The 19,601-nt window shown below is 37.6% G+C and overlaps 1 protein-coding gene across 1 annotated transcript in view; it reads left to right on the plus strand.

Annotated features, from left to right (window-relative positions):
• LOC118811018 overlaps positions 1-19,601 on the plus strand; it is a 60,196-nt gene that overhangs the window by 836 nt on the left and 39,759 nt on the right. Inside the window, exons 3-15 of the mRNA XM_036575213.1 lie at positions 3,095-3,133; positions 3,219-3,260; positions 3,915-3,962; positions 4,063-4,276; positions 4,563-4,652; positions 4,744-4,827; positions 7,261-7,398; positions 8,202-8,255; positions 8,357-8,407; positions 13,168-13,236; positions 13,335-13,388; positions 13,666-13,734; positions 14,320-14,370. Coding sequence (XP_036431106.1) covers positions 3,916-3,962; positions 4,063-4,276; positions 4,563-4,652; positions 4,744-4,827; positions 7,261-7,398; positions 8,202-8,255; positions 8,357-8,407; positions 13,168-13,236; positions 13,335-13,388; positions 13,666-13,734; positions 14,320-14,370 — 921 coding nt within the window. The 5' untranslated portion in view covers positions 3,095-3,133; positions 3,219-3,260; position 3,915. The remainder of the gene's footprint in view (positions 1-3,094; positions 3,134-3,218; positions 3,261-3,914; positions 3,963-4,062; positions 4,277-4,562; positions 4,653-4,743; positions 4,828-7,260; positions 7,399-8,201; positions 8,256-8,356; positions 8,408-13,167; positions 13,237-13,334; positions 13,389-13,665; positions 13,735-14,319; positions 14,371-19,601) is intronic.

A 19,601-nucleotide genomic window follows, 5' to 3' on the forward strand; every position in this document is an offset into this window, starting at 1 on the left:
TACTGGTCACATAATGGGCCTGAGTCAGCTCATATATTTTTGTCTTAGAATAATTGTGATCTATATATTTACATATATAGTTGAGCATTTGTACAAGAATAGTTATTTATTTATTTATTTATTTATTTGTTTATTTGTTTGTTTAAAACAAATTATTGTAGTGAGGTGTTGTGCAGAGAGAAAGAAATTTAGTATTGCGGGGAAAATATGCCTTATTCTTTGAAGTGAAAATTTCAAATTTAAAGCTCCCCTTTAGCATAGTACCTTAGTGATTACCCTGTTGTTTAGCCTTCATGAATCCACAAAGCTCTTCACCATACTTGCTAGTGAGAATTAGTATTGTATGCTAGCTATAATGATTTTTACCTAGAATTAGGAATCATTATCAAAATCAAATTTAAGTCAACCCCTATATTAGTTTAAATTATTATTGTTTTAATTTGTACAGTACACAATCATTAGAAATAATGAAGATAATGCCATCATGTAATTTATATCATTACAATAACTAATAAATGAATTTACATTTCAAGTGTTTCTAATTTGCTGTGATTTGTTTCTGCCAATTCAGCTTGTTAAAATGAAGGAGTCATTAAGGCATAAATTGATCAGCTTTGATTTCATTTTAAATATTTTTCATGCTGTAATTTGATTAATCATTTCTAAAAAAAAAAAATAAAAAAATACAATGATTGGAAATGATGACAAATTACTCATCCTGTAAAACATAGATGAGAAATGATTTAAGATTCATCAGGGGGACGTCTTACCCCCTTTTTTCCTATCGTCATCTTCATTTTTCCTACAGTAAACATGGTTCACAAAAAGAGAGGTGGATGACATTTCAAATAGATGCATTCTTTAGCCCAAAGGGCATGACCAGATATTTGTAGTAGCCTAAGAGGGTGATAAATGCTTCTCTCCATTCATCCACGTGCTAAACACAAATAAGACTGTAGGCACTGCCCTGGTCCAGCTTGTTAAAAACTGAAGCGTGCAGCAATGCCCTATAGGCCAAGGTCATGAGCGGCAGGGGTAGTCCTTAACTGCCTAGGCCTGGGAGGTCTAAGCAGAGACAAAAGCCCCAATCCTTCTACTACAGCTGGTGAGTTGGAAGTCCATATTTAACCTCAGTGAAAATCCCTCCCCAATTATTCTCTTTCATGGCTGTCTGCTCTGCACAAGAAAGAGTAAACAGGCTGCTTGAGGATGGGTGGTATCCAGCCGAAGGTCTTTGACACAGTCTGAAGAGCCTGAAAGAGCAGCATTAAAATTTTTTCAACAAACTGACCCAGTAATAACATTGGGAGCCAAATCTACTGAGTGACTTTTCTAGAACCAAGAGATTGGCCATGGCCATGATGGTTGAAACTGGTTTGGGGGTATGCAATGTTTTCCACTCCCTGGTTGTACAGCTTAAGGATCTGCTCGATTAGGTTCTTGAGAGTGGAGGGCAGTTCTTGAGTGTCCCGCTCACCCTTGATCTCATCACTTATGCCTTACTGGAAGCCATTAGCACCTCCACATTCCAGCCTTTTTATGAAGCCGGACTGCAGAACTCAACTGCATAATGCATTGCAGCCACAAACAGGTCTGAGGAGACAGACATGATGGGCTTGTTCTCTCAGACAGGAGTGGCATAAGCAAGGGCTCTACCTGTACGTAGCAAGATGACATATGCTACTTTGGAGAGTTCAGAGGGGAACATCAAAGGATAGGGTGCACTGGAACAGAATGTGTCATACCTTTTAGAGGCAGGCAGATGGTACTCTACTAGGGGGCTTGGAATGTAGGAGCTTCAGCACAGGGGCCACATTGGGCTGTGAGTTCAGCCTGCTGAGTTTCTGTGAAGTAACAGAAATTCCATTTTCACGTCAACAATCAAAATGACAAAAAGGTTTATCTGAATGTTTTTGGCATATTTAAGATGTTGACTTTTGTGATGAGGTAGCAGGTAAGGTAACCTTACATGTAGATCATGTTTGTACAACAATGCTGTGCACAGTAGAAGCTAAACCTTCCAGTGGGTCCTTTTCTCAAACTCAACTCTGATAAGATAGAGATTAATTCCCTAGTAAATATGTTGTCAGAATTGACTATTAATACAGAGTATCACTAAACCCTTCCCAGATTGTTTGGAATCATGGCATTAGTCTGTTTATTTATTTATGTGTTTATTTATTTATTGATTGATTCATTGATTGATTGAAACTTATTGAAAACATCTGCTGTCCTGAGATCCAGTGTGGGTTTCCTCTCTTTCAGTGACACACAATAAAATGTCAACTTATGTAATTTGTTCAAACTCTATCCAAACTCTAAAAAAATAGGAACATAAGACTAATTTCATAGCGCCACGCATGTTTGCAAATGTCTGCACTCAAATCTCTAATTTTGTAAGCAGGCAACTAGCGTACATTCCTGTTTAAAAAACCTTCTGAAGAGGAAGAATAATAATTGCACTCAGTAAAGGGAGCAAGGTTTTTTGACCATGCTGAAAGATGGATAGTCTTACTTATGTTCAATTTCTTCAAATATTTCTTACTAGAGGTTTCATGTGTTAATCCAAATAAAAGATTGCCATCTGGTGGCAATGAATGTATTAAACACAGTGTTCTGACAACATGTGTTTTTAGTTGTTTCAATAACTGATACTGTTCTCAAATACATTTGTATAAATGCTTGGAAATGTAAACACACGAAATACAGAATTCCATGGCACATATACAAAGAGAAATAAAACTGATGCTAAATCTCTAAACAGCTTCATAAACAAGAAATGCATTACAAAATTTGTATTTTAGTGAGAATTGATTATGGAAATAAGAGAAATTCATAACATCATGTGACCACATTCTAATTTTAAACTAGCAGTGAGTCTAGTTTATAGTAGTGAGTATTTAATAGTGAGTATTTCTAACTTTGTGTAATTATCACTCTGAATTATGGTCCTCACAGTGACTTTCACAGAAGATTCTGTACCAGTCATGGAAAACATCTTAAAGAACCGATAATCATGAAAAGCTTAATTGGTACTGTGAATGATTTTAATGAAACATAACAGTTCTATTTCTCTTTTTTCCATTTTACTTAGATGGAAGAATGAGAATCACAAAGAAATTGAAGATTTAAGGTAAGAAAATTCAATAACTAAGAATTTGTTATGTGTTACTTTTTTCTAACGTTCTATTAAATTTAGTTTTTTTTATCACACCTAGACAAGAGAATGGGAACCTCAAATTAGAAATCAACAAATTAAGGTAAGAAATTTTGCAGTGAATCATAACAAAATTAATCCAATCTGTGTTGTAACCAAAATTAAAATATGATTGGATGTTAATTGCATTTTTACTGTTTTGAATGAAACACTACATTACTATACAGAGAAAATGAACCTCAGTGATGTTTAAAAAGTCTGTAAGCTGAGGTGACTTTTCAATCATGCTTTGAAGCTCATTTTCAGTGTGAAGATGGTATGATTAATATTTATGACAGATGGAGTTTTATAATATTTTGAACATCTCAGCATCAGTTTAAAATCAAAACTCTCTAACAATTATATCTTAATTATCTATACAATTATTGATTAAGAGCTTATATAGACATTAGGAAAGTCAGTAGAAGATGGAGTCAGGAGACAGCTGAGTCAGGACAGAATGGAGTTAGGATGAGGCAGAATCAGGATGAGGCAGAGTTGGATAAGGGCAGAGTCAGGAGAGGGTGGAGTCAAGATGGAAACTTAGGGAATCCAGTTTCCATCAAGAAGGCCTGTGAGATATAAGAAAGATATAGTGGATTGTGGTAAACCTCTGTGATCCTTGAAGAACTGTGATTCAAAACAAGAAAATATTTTAAGAATACTTTTAATTTCATAATTAATTTCTTATAACTTCATATTTAACTAAATTAAACAGAATGCAACTTCAGGACAGCCAAAATGAATTGCACAACTTCAAAGAAAGGTATGGTGGTGGATTAATTTATCTACATACTTAATAACTCAGATATTAACATAAAACCTTCAGACAAAAATGTATTTCTGTGTTTTTAATTTTTTTTAAGAATGGGGAAAGTAGTGGACCTGAAATTAGGAAGTAGTGGGGTTTTGTCTGAAGACCTCACTAACCCCTGCAGAGAATCTGAACTGAAACATATGTATGAGAAATTAAGCAAGAATCAATGGGCAAAACTTCTGCGGCAGCTAAAGACAGGAGGACCTGAAATGACCAAAGAAAAAATAAAAGAGAACAGGAAGAAGGCAGAGGACGTGATCCAGGTGAGAATATGCAAATACACTCTTTTGTAACTGCTGTTGTAGGACTGGACAAACATTACAGAGCTTAAACCTAATGAGACCATGACTCAGTTTATATCACAATACTTACGTTTAGAGTCGGTTATTCATTCAGCCTAATGAGAAACTGTAGAACAGACTCAGAGTTTATTTCACAATTCGTCTGGTAGAACTGATCTGGTAGCACAGATGTAAAGACAGATTTATGAAAGTTCCTGTAGTGCAATTAATAGAGTATCAGGTTAAATATTAAATCTTCTTCTTTAAGGCTGTTCTGCGTGAATCACAACATGATATTCAAAACATCACAGGCACAATGTTGTGCCTCACACCGGGCAGCCAAGATCCTTCCAATAAGGTACAGTGCTGTAATATCAATTTACTTTAAAAATGAATGATTGTGCTTAAATAAACTTTTATTTTTAAATGTTTATTTATTTCTTTTAAAGACAACACAGTACTTTGATTTGGCTGTCCAAAATCTTCAGATAGCAATCTATCAGGAAAAGATGCAACTCTACAACATAGATAAGGTACGTTATACATGCATTATATTTACATTATATACACATAATACCCATTGTATATACAGTATACACATCATACGTACATTGTATGTAAAATATCTGCAAACCAAATTCTATAAAATTTGGGATGCTGTGTTAAATGTAAATAAATGTAAATAAAAACATTTTATTCAAATTAGAACATAGAACATATCAGATGATGAAAGTGAGACATTTTACATTAACTCATTTTAACATTAACTTGTTTGGAACTCAAAAAAAGTTGGGACAGGGGCAACAAAAGGCTGGAAAAGTACGTGGTACTGATAAAAAAAACAGCTGGCTGAGTATAAAAAGAGCATTTTAGAGAGGCAGAGTGTCTCAGAAGCAAAGGTGGGCAGAGCTTCCACAATCTGTGAAAAATTGTGTCTAAAGATTGTGGAACAATTTCAGAAAAAATGTTCAACATAAATTTGCGAAGACTTTGGAAACCCCTCCTTTTACAGTACATAATATCATGAAAAGATTCAGAGAATCTGGAGAAATCCCTGTACGCAAGGGACAAGGCCAACTGTCAATATCGGATGCTTACGATCTTCGGGCCCTCAGGCAGCACTGCATTGAAAACTGATTCTGTACTGTAAATCACTGCATGGGCTCAGAAACACTTCCAGAAATCACTGTCTGTGAACACTCCAACAATCCACAAATGTAAGTAAAAGCTGTATCATGTAAAGAAGAAGCCACATCAACATGATCCAGAAATGCCGCCGTCTTCTCTGGGCCAAAGCTCATTTAACATGACCTGAGGCAAAATGGAAAATTCTTCTGTGGTCAGATGAATCAAAATGTGAAATTCTTTTTGGAAACTACAGACACAATGTCCTGCGGGCTCAAGAGGAGACAGACCATCCAGCTTGTTATCAGCGCACAGTTCAAAAGCCTGCTTCTCTGATGTTTTGGGGCTGCATTAGTGGCTGTGGTGTGGGCAGCTTACACAACTGAAAAGGATCTATCAATGCTGAACAGTATATAGAGTTATCAGAACCACATACGCTCCAATACAGACAATTTCTCTTTCAGGGAAGGCCATGCATCTTTCAGCAGGACAATAAACCACATATTGCATCCATCACAACAGCATGGCTTCACAGAAGAAGAGCCCGGGTGTTGAACTGACCTGCCTGCAGTCCAGACCTTTCACCAATAGAAACATTTAGCGCATCATGAAACAAGAAATCAGGCAAAGAAGATCCAAAGAAGACCCAGGACTGTTGAGCAGCTAGAATCCTACATCAGACAAGACTAGGGCAACATTCCTCTCACAAAACTCCAGCCACTGGTCTCCTCAATTCCCAGACATTTACAGACTATTGTTAAAGAAGAGGGGAAGCTACTCAATGGTAGACACGGCCGTGTCCCAACTTTTTTGAGATGCGCTGCTGCCATCAAGTGAAAAAATGACTAAATACATAATGTTTTTCATGAAATAGTAAAATGTCTCACTTTTAACATTTGATTTGATGTGTTCTGCGTTCTATTGTGAATAAAATATGGGTGTATGAGATTTGAAAGTCATTGCGTTCATTTTTTATTTATATTTATTTACATCTTACACAGCCTCCCAACTTTTCTGGAATTGGGTTGTACATATTATTTACATAGCATATAAACATACACATTATACATTAATACATTTGTTAAATTGAACACATTTATTCTTGACCTCAGCAGTAATTATGTTTGGAGTCTCAGTTCTGGAATATTAAATGTATCTTCTGTAAAACAATTTAACATTCTTGTTGAAATGTTAATAATCCACAGTCACTGGACATTTGCTTCATTAAAGTCCTACAGAAAATACAGAAAGCTATGAAAAAGAAAGAAAAAAAGAGTTCAGAAATACACAGCATCTTCATAAAAGAAACAACAAACATAAATACAGATTTGAGGGTCAGAGCGGAGTCAAAGTGGAACAAGAGAAAAGTCAGTGTAGAATTAGAGTTGAGTCAGTGAGGAGTCAGAGTGGATTCAGAGTTGATTCAGTATAGAGTCAGGGCAGAGTCAGAGTGGAGTCAGGGCAGAGTCAGACTAGAGTATTAACATTACTATATATACACACACACACACACGACAAGAAACATAAAACTAAACCCAATAAATGTTGCAGTCAATCACAGACATGAACTTTCAGCTACTTAAATTAGAGGCTCTAATTTAAATGCTCAGTTGTGTGTTTAGATCATCGCTGCTGTTTAATTCTAACTAAGAAATCTAAGATATGAAACTAAATGTTTCTCAGGTCTCAGCTCTAAATTTTGAAAGAGTATTTTAATGTCTATGTTTAATGTTCTGTCTGAATATTAATGATGCTTTTCTTTATTAAGAATGTATTTTGTGTTTTATCATTTGAACTGAAAACATTTTAAAAGGTGTTTTTTCAGAGACCGTTTTGAACAGTTGCAGGACGTTCCGGAGGCTTTGTACCCGATGATTGATGATTGCTACAAGACTGGCTGTTTGATGGCTTTACATAATCCACCTCTCCTGCTGGACTGGGACAGCTGTGGTCAAGGACCGTTCCCTCCGATAAAGATTGTAAAAACTTCAATATTCAAAATGTACAACATATAAAATAGACTTATTATTAACAGGACTTATTACAGTATTTTATTGTTTCATTCATAAAGATTATAGAAATGTGATAGACATTGAATAGAACAGGATAATAATATCTTTAATTTAGAACAGTTTTACGTTTTGCCCCACCTACTAGGCCACCAGAAGGAGACCTAGTCTAACTAACACCACATGTGCCTCCCCTACTTAAGGGGACCTCTCCTTTCTGGGTGCTCATTCTTGGGTTCTCTTTGTAGTTTGCTGACACAAGGCTGCCCCCCCTGCTCCCCACCCACCCTGTGAATCTCTAAATTGTAGGTTCAAATTGGCCTCTGGGAGACTCTCCCAGTTTTAAGTTGTAAGAGAGTGTTTGAGTTTATCCCCTTTCAAATAGTCCTGGCTAGCCTGTCTATTTTATTATCATAACAGGCTCCTGAGTTCAGCTCTGCATTTGGGTCTAGGTGGCTTGCCCTGCAGCACCATGTCCTCTGGTTCTGGAGACCAAGGTTCAATTCTCATATGGCGCTAGCCATACAGGCTTACATTAGAAATGAACTGATAGTTTTTTCATTTTTATCATTTTATAGATCTTGTGTGTATTTGTTTTGTGACTTGTAACATATATAATCGCCAAAGTGGGTTTTTTTTTGCTCCCATTGCCTTAAAGAAATTTTGATTTTGATAAAATGTGTCTACAATGCTTTGCTATGGAAAGGTTAGAATTTTAAATTTTTGTCACCATTAGTTATGACTATAATGATATATATATTTTTAATGTTCAGGGAAAGTTTGTTCCTGTTAAAGAGAAAAATTATGATACGGATTCTCTTCAGAAGGTAACATCATTTCATGTTTTTTTCCTGTTCAGGCACTTTTAAATCTTTAAATATTAATGTCTTGAATTTTTGTATGATTTTACATCTGTTTTTACTTTTAGAGTTCTGCTGCTCAGCCTGGGGCTCAGATTCCTGATGGAAACAGAGAACCAGTATGTACATGTACACACACAGACTCGCCTGGTTCTGATATTGGAGCGGGGTGGTGGGTGAGGGAGTGAAAAATAACTCCTACCAATAACTCACACTGTCATCATGTCAGATTCCGCACTCAATCAGTGAAATGAGCTGTTTAGCTATTATTGTCACTTAAATGTTTAAATGTTGATTCACATGATTTGCAAACAGCTAGAGCAGGCTAACAGAATAACCACAGTATATTTCACAGCAAGATTTCATTCTTTATCAGCCACAACACAAACAGAACAGGATTAAATAAAAATATTTACTGAAGAACTCTGTGAAAGAAGAACATGCAAATTATAAAATATAACTTGCCTGAATATCTGCTACTGCAAGTTTCAAATGTCCATGTTCAGCTGCTATGACACCATTACTAACATGGCTCTAACATAATACTTAAAATTCCATTAAAACACTACTGGAAAATAGCATTAGTGTGTCTGACCGTCAGAATTAAACACAATTTAACACTATCACAAACATCTATACCCATATGAAAACATACAAATAAATTTCATAATTAAATTGAAGGTCCTGTTTAAAACTCTTTAATATGCTGTCACCAACTTCCACTCACTACCCAGAAGTGCATCACAACCATGTTACACAAGAGTCCACTCTCAGTTCTCAGCCCTAGTGAGCTAATCAGCCGGCCATACAAACACTGTAATGCAAAATATTTTTGAGAATTATAATCATTTTATCTGACTGTAAACTTGGATGCAGTCCCTTTATTTTTGTCATTGCTAGCTGTGTAGCCTTTTGCTTGCTAGCTAGTGGAGTAAATTGATAAAGCTGTACCAGCAGTGGGGTTTAACAGATGAAGAATTGTATAACTTAAAGGCTGTAGTTAGAATTGTTGTCATTTATTTATCATTTTTCACAATTGACTCTCAGTGAACAGTCATTTAACCATCCATTGTATAAAACATCTCAGGGACATCTCGTTAATTACAGGGTTTCTTTGCTCACCAGCAGTGTGTAAGGGCCTGGTCTGGAGCTTGACCCACATCAGACACCAGAGGGCAATGCAAGGCTGCTCCTAATCTAGAGAGATCCACTACACTTGTGGCACAGTCTGTTTCTACTTCAATGTCTCCTTGAACATCAATTTTCCTGGTTCCCTATGGAACAGGCAAAGGTTGTTTGCATCATTTCATTGTTGTCTGAGTGTGCCCTTGCTTGAGCAATGCCTGTGTCAGAGAACCAGCCTAACATGTGTGTCTCTGACATGGTTTATGGCAGTATTGCACTGTGCTTTTGAAAAACCCAGTCTGGAGTGGGGAGTCTGGTTCTCACCGCCTTTGCAAATGTCAGGGAAGGAGGTCACTGGTGGACTACACTATTGAGTTCCACACTTTAGCAGCTGAGAGTTATTGGAATTCAGGTTGCCATAAGTGCTGCTATCATCAAGTCCTATATGAGGGACTCAAGGATGAACCAGCTTCCTGAGCCCCCTAGAGAGCCTTCATTGCCTATAGAGAGTCTTATTGAGCTCTCCTTTGGCTGTACAGTCACTAACAGGAGCTGGTGCTGAGAGGCAGAGCACTCCCAGAATATTCCCTTAGTTCCACCTGCCACAACCCACTTAGCAGACCTGGTTGAAGTCAAGCCTATATAGCTGGGGTACACCAAACTAAGTGTTAGAGAGCAAGAGGCATGTGAAAGAGAAGGCTAGTGTTTATCTGGTGGTCTGTCTGGTCATCTGTGTGCCTCATGACCCAAGCTCCAGGGAAAAGCCAAGGTCAACCAAAGGAGGGGAGGCCCATGATGGACTCCCCTAAGCTTAGATGAACATCTCTGTTTCCTGGGTTCTCCAGCGGGAAAAACATCTCAGAGCTTTGACATGGTCCTTTCCAGAACCTAGGCCTACACTTTGTCTCCTTGGATCATCCCATGCATGATTGGTGGCTTGCCTGGGTTTTGTTGTCTCCCAGGGCTAGCCGTGTATGGATCCAGCCAAGACCAAGGCAGTTATGAAGTGGCCACATCCCACATCCTGGCACCTTGTGCAGAATTTTGTGGGCTTCACCAATTTATTTAGTTTGTCCAGAATTTTGGCATGGTGGCTGCACTTTTAACTGCCCTCAACAAGGCCATGAAGGGTTTCATTCGACACAAAAAGCCCAGAAATCATTTGAGGAACTTAAACATTGGCTGTCTATGCATCCAGTGCTACAGCTCCTCTTTCTGGATGAGGTCGATGCCTCAGACATTTCTGTAAGAGCCATCTTTTTCCAGAGATCTGGCCCCAAGGGACAGTTACACCACTGTGCCTCACCACAAAAAATCCAATTTACTACCAGCTGTTCCTTCTGTGCACCATGTGCATTAACTCCACATTTCACTTATCAAGCCTGAAGCCAGTCCTCCATAACACTCTTGCCCCAACCCTGGGTCCCCCATCTCATTGATGTGCTCTGGGTCCAGAGTGGAACTCAAAACCTGGTCGACTGGGAGAGGTTCAGCTCTGAACAGCACTTGTGAGTGCCTGTGCTTTGTGACCTGGGTCCTGAGCTCATTAGTGCCTTTAGGCATGATCGTTCCTCAGAGAGGTGGTCCAGTAAGGGTCTAGTCCAGAGCTCAAGGGAGGTCCACTGTGGCATGGTCTATATAAGAGCAATACTTAATTCCAATCTCACTCAGTCTTTGTATGAATACTCTTACAACCAACTCTGCCAGTAACCTGCATGGAGACAAGAGAATTCATTGCTCGCTTCTCTCTGTTTCTCAAGCCTCTCAAGATCTATCCTCACCGAATTGCTGCCTGTTGTCTTGACAGAAAAGAACAGCTCAAAGCAAAAAAGAAGCAGAGCTGGGAAAAAAGACAAATGAAAAATGACCAAACAGCTCAAAATGAAAGAAAGTAAACAAATGGAGTGAATAAAGTAAAAGGAATAATACTTTTATTTGCTGTAAAATAAAAGAAATCATTAGATAAAGAACTATCAGTCTAATATTGTTATCATCTTTGGGGAGCTCTGTTTGGCATTATGTTGTTTATTGCCTTGTGCTATAAAACTTCCCTGGCAGTCTTTTGTTCTCCCTCCCTCTGTCGTGCAACTTTTTTTCTGCAATTATCAAACAACACATATGTTTATCAGACAACACATAAATAACTGATTATTTGCAGCTATTACATGAAAATAAATAGCTTTTTAAAAGCTAGAGCAGCATGGTGATAAAGTGAGGGAAGCTCTTTTCTCTGTTTTTTTTTTTTAGCTCAGAACATTGATAACATTAAGAGAAATAAACAGTGATTGCAAGACACCGACATACAGACAGTACTTTCAGTACTCTAATACGTTGTAGCAGCTGCATGTTTTCTCTAATAGAGCAAAAAGAATATATATAGCAGTAAATAATAGGGTTTACAAGATGTGTATTACTTGCTAGCTATAATGCACCGCTAGAAAAGTTTCATGTACATTTTAAATGCTTCACCAAGTCAATATAGTCACACTTGTTAGATGTTAATACTGTTAAGGAGCAGTATGTATTGGATTTGTAAGCTGGTGTATCATTATTTCAGTTTGCAAATGTGAAATTGATCCTTGTGCTTATTTTCATGGCTTACCTCTGAAAATGCATGCGTGAAACTCCAGAGTACAGCAAGCAGGAGGTACAAAAAGAGCAAAACCACAGCTGTGTACCTGACTCACAGGAAGTTGCAGTCACAAAGCAAAAAGACATAATTCTTCCTGCTAGAAGACACATCAGTGGCTATCTTTAAATGTTTAGATTTTTTCCAACCTGATTAAATACAGTCCAATTATAGATTAAGACTGAGGTGTTTATATCTCACTTCATTCAACAATCTGATGAAAGTCTGTTTTCATTCTCACAAGTAATCCGATCAAAAATTATGCATATGCTTAGAACACCACTTAGTGCAGACATTACCATGACAACCAGCATCACAGACCAGAGTCCAGACGCTTGCAGATTAAGACAAGGTTGTTGTTTACCTGAGAGCTTTGAAGTTTCACAAAGAGCATAATCAGAAAAGGGCAGGGTCAAGACCAGAGAGCACAATAACCAAACCAAGGGGGCATCCAGAGAGAATCCAGTAACCAGACCAAGTAAAAAAAAAGAGAGATTAATAAATGTGCAGCAATCAAACCAAAAGGGCAAACACAAAAAGGCAAATTCAAAAAAAATAAATAAAAAATACAGGTCATACACAGTTTAGGCTTGCAGACAAGGATCACTCAATATGCAACAGGTACTGTTGGCAATACATTAAAAAGCTCTAAACTAAAGCCCGGGCTTATATACAAACTAACTGATTACAAGTAATGGAAAACAGGTGTGTACACTCAGAACTCAGGCGAGGTAGAGTGCTGAAATTAATGTTTATTGGTCGCTAGTGATGATGGAGGAGTCATGTGATCTCAGAATGAATGATGGGAACTGGAGTTTTCCAGACAGTCAGTTGACCCAAGTGAGAAGGCAAGTGAAAGGGAACCAGTAGGGGAGGCGTCCTCGGCAGGAGACGTGACAACCATGCCACGTACCATAGTTCCACATCTGTACCTCATAGCTAGAACCACTTTCAGTGTGCCTTGGGACTTACCACTGTGTTAGCCAAAATGACTCAGTACACTTACAAGGTTCTGGGAAATTTGTGTTTGTGTTACTACCTTTGTGTGGACTGTAACCAGTTTATACTGCTAAAATGTAAAATATATATCAGGAGTATAAAAATAAGCTTGAGTTGTGTGTTTAGGTGAAGTCTGAACCTCTCAAAGAGACAGAAGAGGATATAAATGGTGCTCTAAGGATGACATCACTTCCTGTAAGTAATTATATACATTTATAATTTGCTTAATTTTAAAGTGATCTAAATGTAAAATACATTTTGTCTGATGATTTTCAAACTGTTTCTAATTTAAGGATTTTGCTGCTCAACCTCAAACTCCAACTTTTCAGAGACAGAGTAGTGTCCCGGTATGTAAACACAAACACACACAAACACACACACACACACACTTCCTGATGTGTGTGTTTAAATTGATGTTTCACTGTGTACGTATGACATCTTACATTCGCATTACTTCATCATGGAGCAAGACATACTGCCAACACAACAAAGGACTTCATCATAGAAAAAGGGGACATTTTTAGACTGGCCAAGTCAATCACCAGACCTTCACCCACCTGTTTATACTGCTAAAATATAAAATATATATCAGGAGTAAAAAGTGAGCCTGAGTTGTGTGTTTAGGTGAAGCCTGAACCTCTCAAAGAGACAGAAGAGGATAAAAATGGTGCTCTAAGGATGACATCACTTCCTGTAAGTAAATATATAATTCTATAAGTTGATTCATTTTAATGTAATGTAAAATATATTATGTCCAGTCTGATGATTTTCAAACTGGTATGTAAACACACACACACACACACACAATGTTGTGAGTGTTTAATTGGATGTATCACTGTGTATGTATGACATCCTACATTTGCATTATTAATTTTACACAAATTGGAAATCAAACAATCAGTTATTATTGTCATCAGTCAGTAAAACACGTGCGACAGTGTACAGAATTCTCTAGAAAGTATGAAAAGTTGAACTGCAGATACTTGACTGCCAGTTAACATGTTCACTATAGTGAATGTAATGTGTGAAAAGCGTCTATAATTAATGTAAAATCCAATAACTACAGAACACTCATTAGCAGGGGCTCCCAGCACCAGCCCTGGTGACCCTACACGATGCTTTTTCTCTTTGTGTGATAATAAAATTACTATATTTATTTTTTTGATACTTGAAAAATCAACATGTATTTGTTGTTTCTTTCAGAGTTTATATTCATCATAATTTGCATTTCAAAAAAAACACAGTTAATTAGATTTCTATTAAATTTTCTGTGTGTAGGCCCAGCCTGATCCTCACAAAGAGAAAGAAGATGGAAACACTTCCCCAGTGGTGACTTATTTTCCTGTTTAAAATTCCTTAGTCACATTGTTGTACTTGATTTGTTCTAAAATCATTCCTCATAACAAATATTGGTAGTTACACTAAAGAGTTAGTGAACAGGCCAATGCTTATTTTAATCAAGTGCAACTATAAAGTCTATATTTATTGAAGCTGAAGAGTGACTTTCAAATTGTATCTATCTTTAGGTTTTTGCCCCTCAGCAACGACCTCAACCTCCCCAGAAACGCAAAAGTAGGCCAGTATGTACACAATCTCAGCATTCTATGCATATTGCATTGTTTATAACTGTTTGTTATATTTCTACATGAAAACACCAACAAAACTATGAACTGTCATTTATAAACATTTGTAAATTTTTAGTTTTGGATAAACTAGTAATTTGTTCATAGCCCTTAATGGTCAGTCAAAGATTTTTTCAAGGAAGTTGTTTTAGAGTCACCCTATTTTTATATGTTAATCAGACTGTTCTCTGTTCACACATTTGTAGGAAATACGATCAGTCTCTTTTGAGAAAGTCTAGAGTCTAAAAGGCCTGTAAAACTAAAAATGAAGAAATACTGCATACAAACAGGCCCATATCATCACATGGGTTTTATAAATGTATGTCCAGGGGAGAAAGCCACTAAGGGGGCCTAATTAGCAATTATGGCAAAACAGCTGTCTGACCACGTTTCAGTCTCCCTATGGTCAATAAAACTGCGCTTCACCTCATTCCGGAATGACCACTTCACAAGGGTCCAAAATGGGTGGTGGTGTGAGGGTTCCCAGACCTCCCTTAAGAGCAAACGGATACTCCATACTTTTCATGTTATTCCCATTCTTGCTTGTTATAGGATTTCAGCTGTTCAACATATTTATCATTGCATAGTGTGCCAAATGTTTTCAGTGGTGACAGGTCTGGACTGCAGGCAGGCCAGTTTAGCACCCAGACTCTTTTACTAAAGAGCCATGCTGCTGTAATACATGCAGAATGTGGTTTGACATTGTCTTATTGAAATAATCAAGGCCTTCCCTGAAAAAGACGTTGTCTGGATGGCAGCATATGTTACCAAAACCTGTATCAGCATTAATGGAGTCCTCACAGATGTGAAAGTTACCCATGCCATGTGCACTAATGCCCCCCCATACCATCAAGGATACTGGTGTTGAAATGTGCGCTGACAACAAGCTGGATAGTCCCTCTCCTCTTTAGCCTGGAGGACACAGAGTCCATGATTTACAAAAAGAATTTTAAACTTGATTTTTCGACTTCAACTCAGTCCACCTTAAATGAGCTCAGGCCCAGAGAAGGTGGCGGCGTTTCTGGATCCTGTTTATATTTGGTTTCTTCTTTGTGTTTTAACTTGCATTTGTGGCTGCAGTGATGAACTGTTTTCACAGACAGTGGTTTTCAGAAGTGTTTCTGAGCCCATGCAGTGATTTCCACTACAGAATCATGTCTGTTTTTAAAGCATTGCTTTCCTGAGGGCCCAAAGATCACAGCCAGCAAATATTGGTTTTCAACATTGCCCCTTGCATACAGAGATTTCTCCAGATTCTCTGAAATTTAAATGATCTTATGTATCGTAAATGATAATTGTCAAGTTCTTTGCTATTTTATGTTGCGAAACATTACGTTTTAATTGTTGCATTATTTGATCATGCAGTCTTTCACAGAGTGGTGAACCCCTCCTCATCTTTACTTCTGAAAGACTCAGCCTCTCTGAAATGCTCTTTTATACCCAATCATGTTACTGACCTGTTGCCAATTAAACTAGTTTTTAGTTATGAGATGTTCCACCAGATATTTCTTCAGTATTACACAGCTTTACCAGTATTTTGTTGCCCCGTCCTAACTTTTTTGAAACATGTTGCTGGCATGAAATCCAAAATGGGCATTTTTGCCAAAAACAACAAAATTTCTGATTGATTTCAGAAAACATGTTCTTTTAATATTTTCAATTAATTATAAGGTTTAAATGATTTGCAAATCATTGCATTCTGTTTTACTTGCATTTTGCACAGGGGCCCAACTGACATAGTGGCCCACAGGACAACATCAATCATATACCACACTATATACCACAGTTCCACATCCGTACCTCATAGCTAGAACCACTTTCAGTGTGCCTTGGGACTTACCATTGTGTTAGCCAAAATGACTGAGTACACTTTTTAACAACTAGAATCTGGGAAATTTATGTTTTTATGTTATTACCTTTGTGTGGGCATTAACTGGTTTATACTGCTAAAATGTAATATATATATATAGTAGCCTGAGTTGTGTGTTTAGGTGAAGTCTGAAGCTCTCAAAGAGACAGAAGAGAATAAAAATGGAGGCCATGTAAGGATGACATCATTTCCTGTAAGTAATTATATAATTTTATAATTTGTTTAATTTTAAAGTGATGTAAAATATATTTTGTCCAGTCTGATGATTTCCAAACTGTTTCTAATTTAAGGTTTTTGCTGCTCAACCTCAAACTCCAACTTATCAGAGACAGAGCAGTGTCCCGGTATGTAAACACAAACACACACACACACACACACACACACACAGACTTCCTAATGTATGTGCTTAAATGGATGCATCACTGTGTACGTATGACATCCTACATTTGCATTACTTCATCATGGAGTAAGACATACTGCCAACACAACAAAGGACTTCAAAGGGGGATGGTTTTAGACTAGCCAAGTCACCAGACCTTGACCAAAATGAGCAGCATTTCACCTCCTGAAGAGGAGACTGAATAGAGAAACCCCCCAAAACACAAAACTGAAAGAAGCAGCACTATCACATCACTTATATCTATTGTTCTCAATCCCAAATGTGTTCAGCGTATAGCAAAAACAAAAAAATGCAGTCCATTTTAAGTCAATTAAAAGAACACTATTTTGTCTTAGCCAACGACATTTACACATTTAGCAGATGTTCTTATCCAGAGCGACTTACAAAATGTGCTTTTGAAAAGCAATAGGTGAATCCTCTCTCTGACACAAAGAGAAAGCCTTTATCTTTAACAGAGTTTAATTTCCATTGATCTACACAAAAGCATGGTGACCCACAATAGTGCTACACCAAAACAGTGACAGCTCTCCCTAATAATTCCTCTCTTACATCCGTTGAAAAAGACAACACACTTTCTTATATAGTCATCTGTTGTGTTCTTGTGTTGAACAGCATCTGCTCTGCCATAATCCACCCCAGCACTCACACAAATAGAAGCAATTATCTAATTTATGCTCCACATTTTAAGAGTCAACTTGAAACAGCTGCAAACCTCTTTAACCTGAGAAAGGATGCTGACATTGATGTACATTACACACACTACCTTCACCACCTCACTACTTCTACACCCTGATATTCACTCTGGGGTCTCTAAGAGAACCAAACATCCACAAGGGTTGCAAACAATTCTCAAGGCTAGAAAAAGCAGAGTGTTAGTAAACTTGGTAAACAAGGTGACCTGCCGTCCAGAATGTACTAAACATTCATTGTTCATCCACTAAGAGGAGGTTTTTGGCTGCTGTTAAATATTTATGGGAAAACAATGTGAGTAATGCTTCTAAAGGCTGGTCGCTAAACAGCCATTACAGCTATAATTACGACTTTTAAGCAGATGTTTTCCACTAATGTCAGTCAAAGTTTATTTATATAGCAGTGGCACCCAATCAAGGCAAATGAAGCAACAGTATCAGACCTATAGGATGGGCAGCTGTTCAGCTCAGCAGAGAAACACACAGGCAGTTAGTTCTGTTAAGACAGACTAATTACAGTATACAGTGTTAAAAGAGTGAAAGAGACTCCAGTAGGGCAATCTCTAATAGTGTTAGTATTACATTGAAGGCATGAGAGCAGCAGGACAACAGACTAACACTCCCAGTCACCATAGTGCTCTGTCAATAACCCCCAAAAACTGTACCCTTTAACTATCAGGAAAGGCTAATTACCAAAAGCTTGGCTAAACAGATTGTTAGCCTAGATTTAAAGACTGAGGCTGTGTCTGAGTCCTGAACATTAACAGGAAGATTATTCCAAAGCTGGGGGGCTTTGTATGAGAAGCTCCGCCCCCTGACGTAACTTTATTAATTCTAGGTACTAATAGTGAGCAGCACCTTGTGATCTAAGTAGGCGTGATGGTTCATAGTGGGAGAGAAGTTCACTCAGGTACTGAGGGGCGAGTCCGTTTAGTGCTTTATAGGTCAGTAAAAGAATTTTATAATCGATGCAAAATTTAACTGGTAACCAGTGTAAGGCTGATAAAACTGGGCTGATATGGTCGAACATTCTGGTTCTAGTAAGAACTCTGGCTGCAGCATTCTGGACCAACTGAAGCTTGTTAAGGCTTTTGCTGGGACATCCAGCCAGCAGGGCATTGCAGTAATCTAGCCTTGAAGTAACAAATGCATCAGCTAGCTTTTCTGCATCCTGTAGAAATAATGCATTTCTCAATTTAGCAATATTGCGGAGATGCAGGAAGACTATGCATCAAAGTACAAATCGCTATCTAATGTGACACCAAGATTTTTTACAGATGAACCTGATGCAACTGAGAAATTGTTAAGTTTAAGTGTTAAATTAGTTTGTTTCTAGCAGCTTTTGGATCAAGAAGAACCTCTGTTTTGTCTAAGTTGAGTAGGAGGAAGTTACTTGATGTCCAATCTTTAATGTCTTTTACAGAGTCCTTAATTTTATTAAGTTGAGGTTTATCATCTGATTTGGTCAATATATACAATTGTGTGTCATCAGCATAGCAGTGGAAATTGATGCCATGTATACTGATAATTGTGCCCAGTGGTAGCATATATAATTGAATAAGTGAATAATATAGGCCCTAAAACAAAGCCTTGTGGAACACCATACTTTAATTTTGTGAGGACAGAGAATTCACTGTTTGCATTAACAAACTGATAATGATCAATGAGGTAGGATCTGGACCAGGAAAGTTACACTGTATGTGAGACCTGGGTTAGCTTTGTAAGGCAGCTGGTTTGTAGAGTTTAACTGGTGGATTGGAATTTTTTGACTGATTGTTGAAGTCATTGCTGCTGTAAACTGATGGGATTTGGGGTTCTGTAACTGTTTGGTTCTTAGTCAATTTAGAAATTGTGCTAAATAATAATCTATTGTTTTCTATGAGAGAGGAAAGAGACGCTGAGCATGTTGCAGTAAGTGCTCTTCTATAGTCTATAAAGCTATAATCCCTCCAGGCAGACTGGAACACTACTAGTATAGT

The sequence above is a fragment of the Colossoma macropomum genome, unplaced genomic scaffold (assembly GCF_904425465.1).
Source record: "Colossoma macropomum unplaced genomic scaffold, Colossoma_macropomum, whole genome shotgun sequence".
NCBI lineage: Eukaryota > Metazoa > Chordata > Actinopteri > Characiformes > Serrasalmidae > Colossoma > Colossoma macropomum.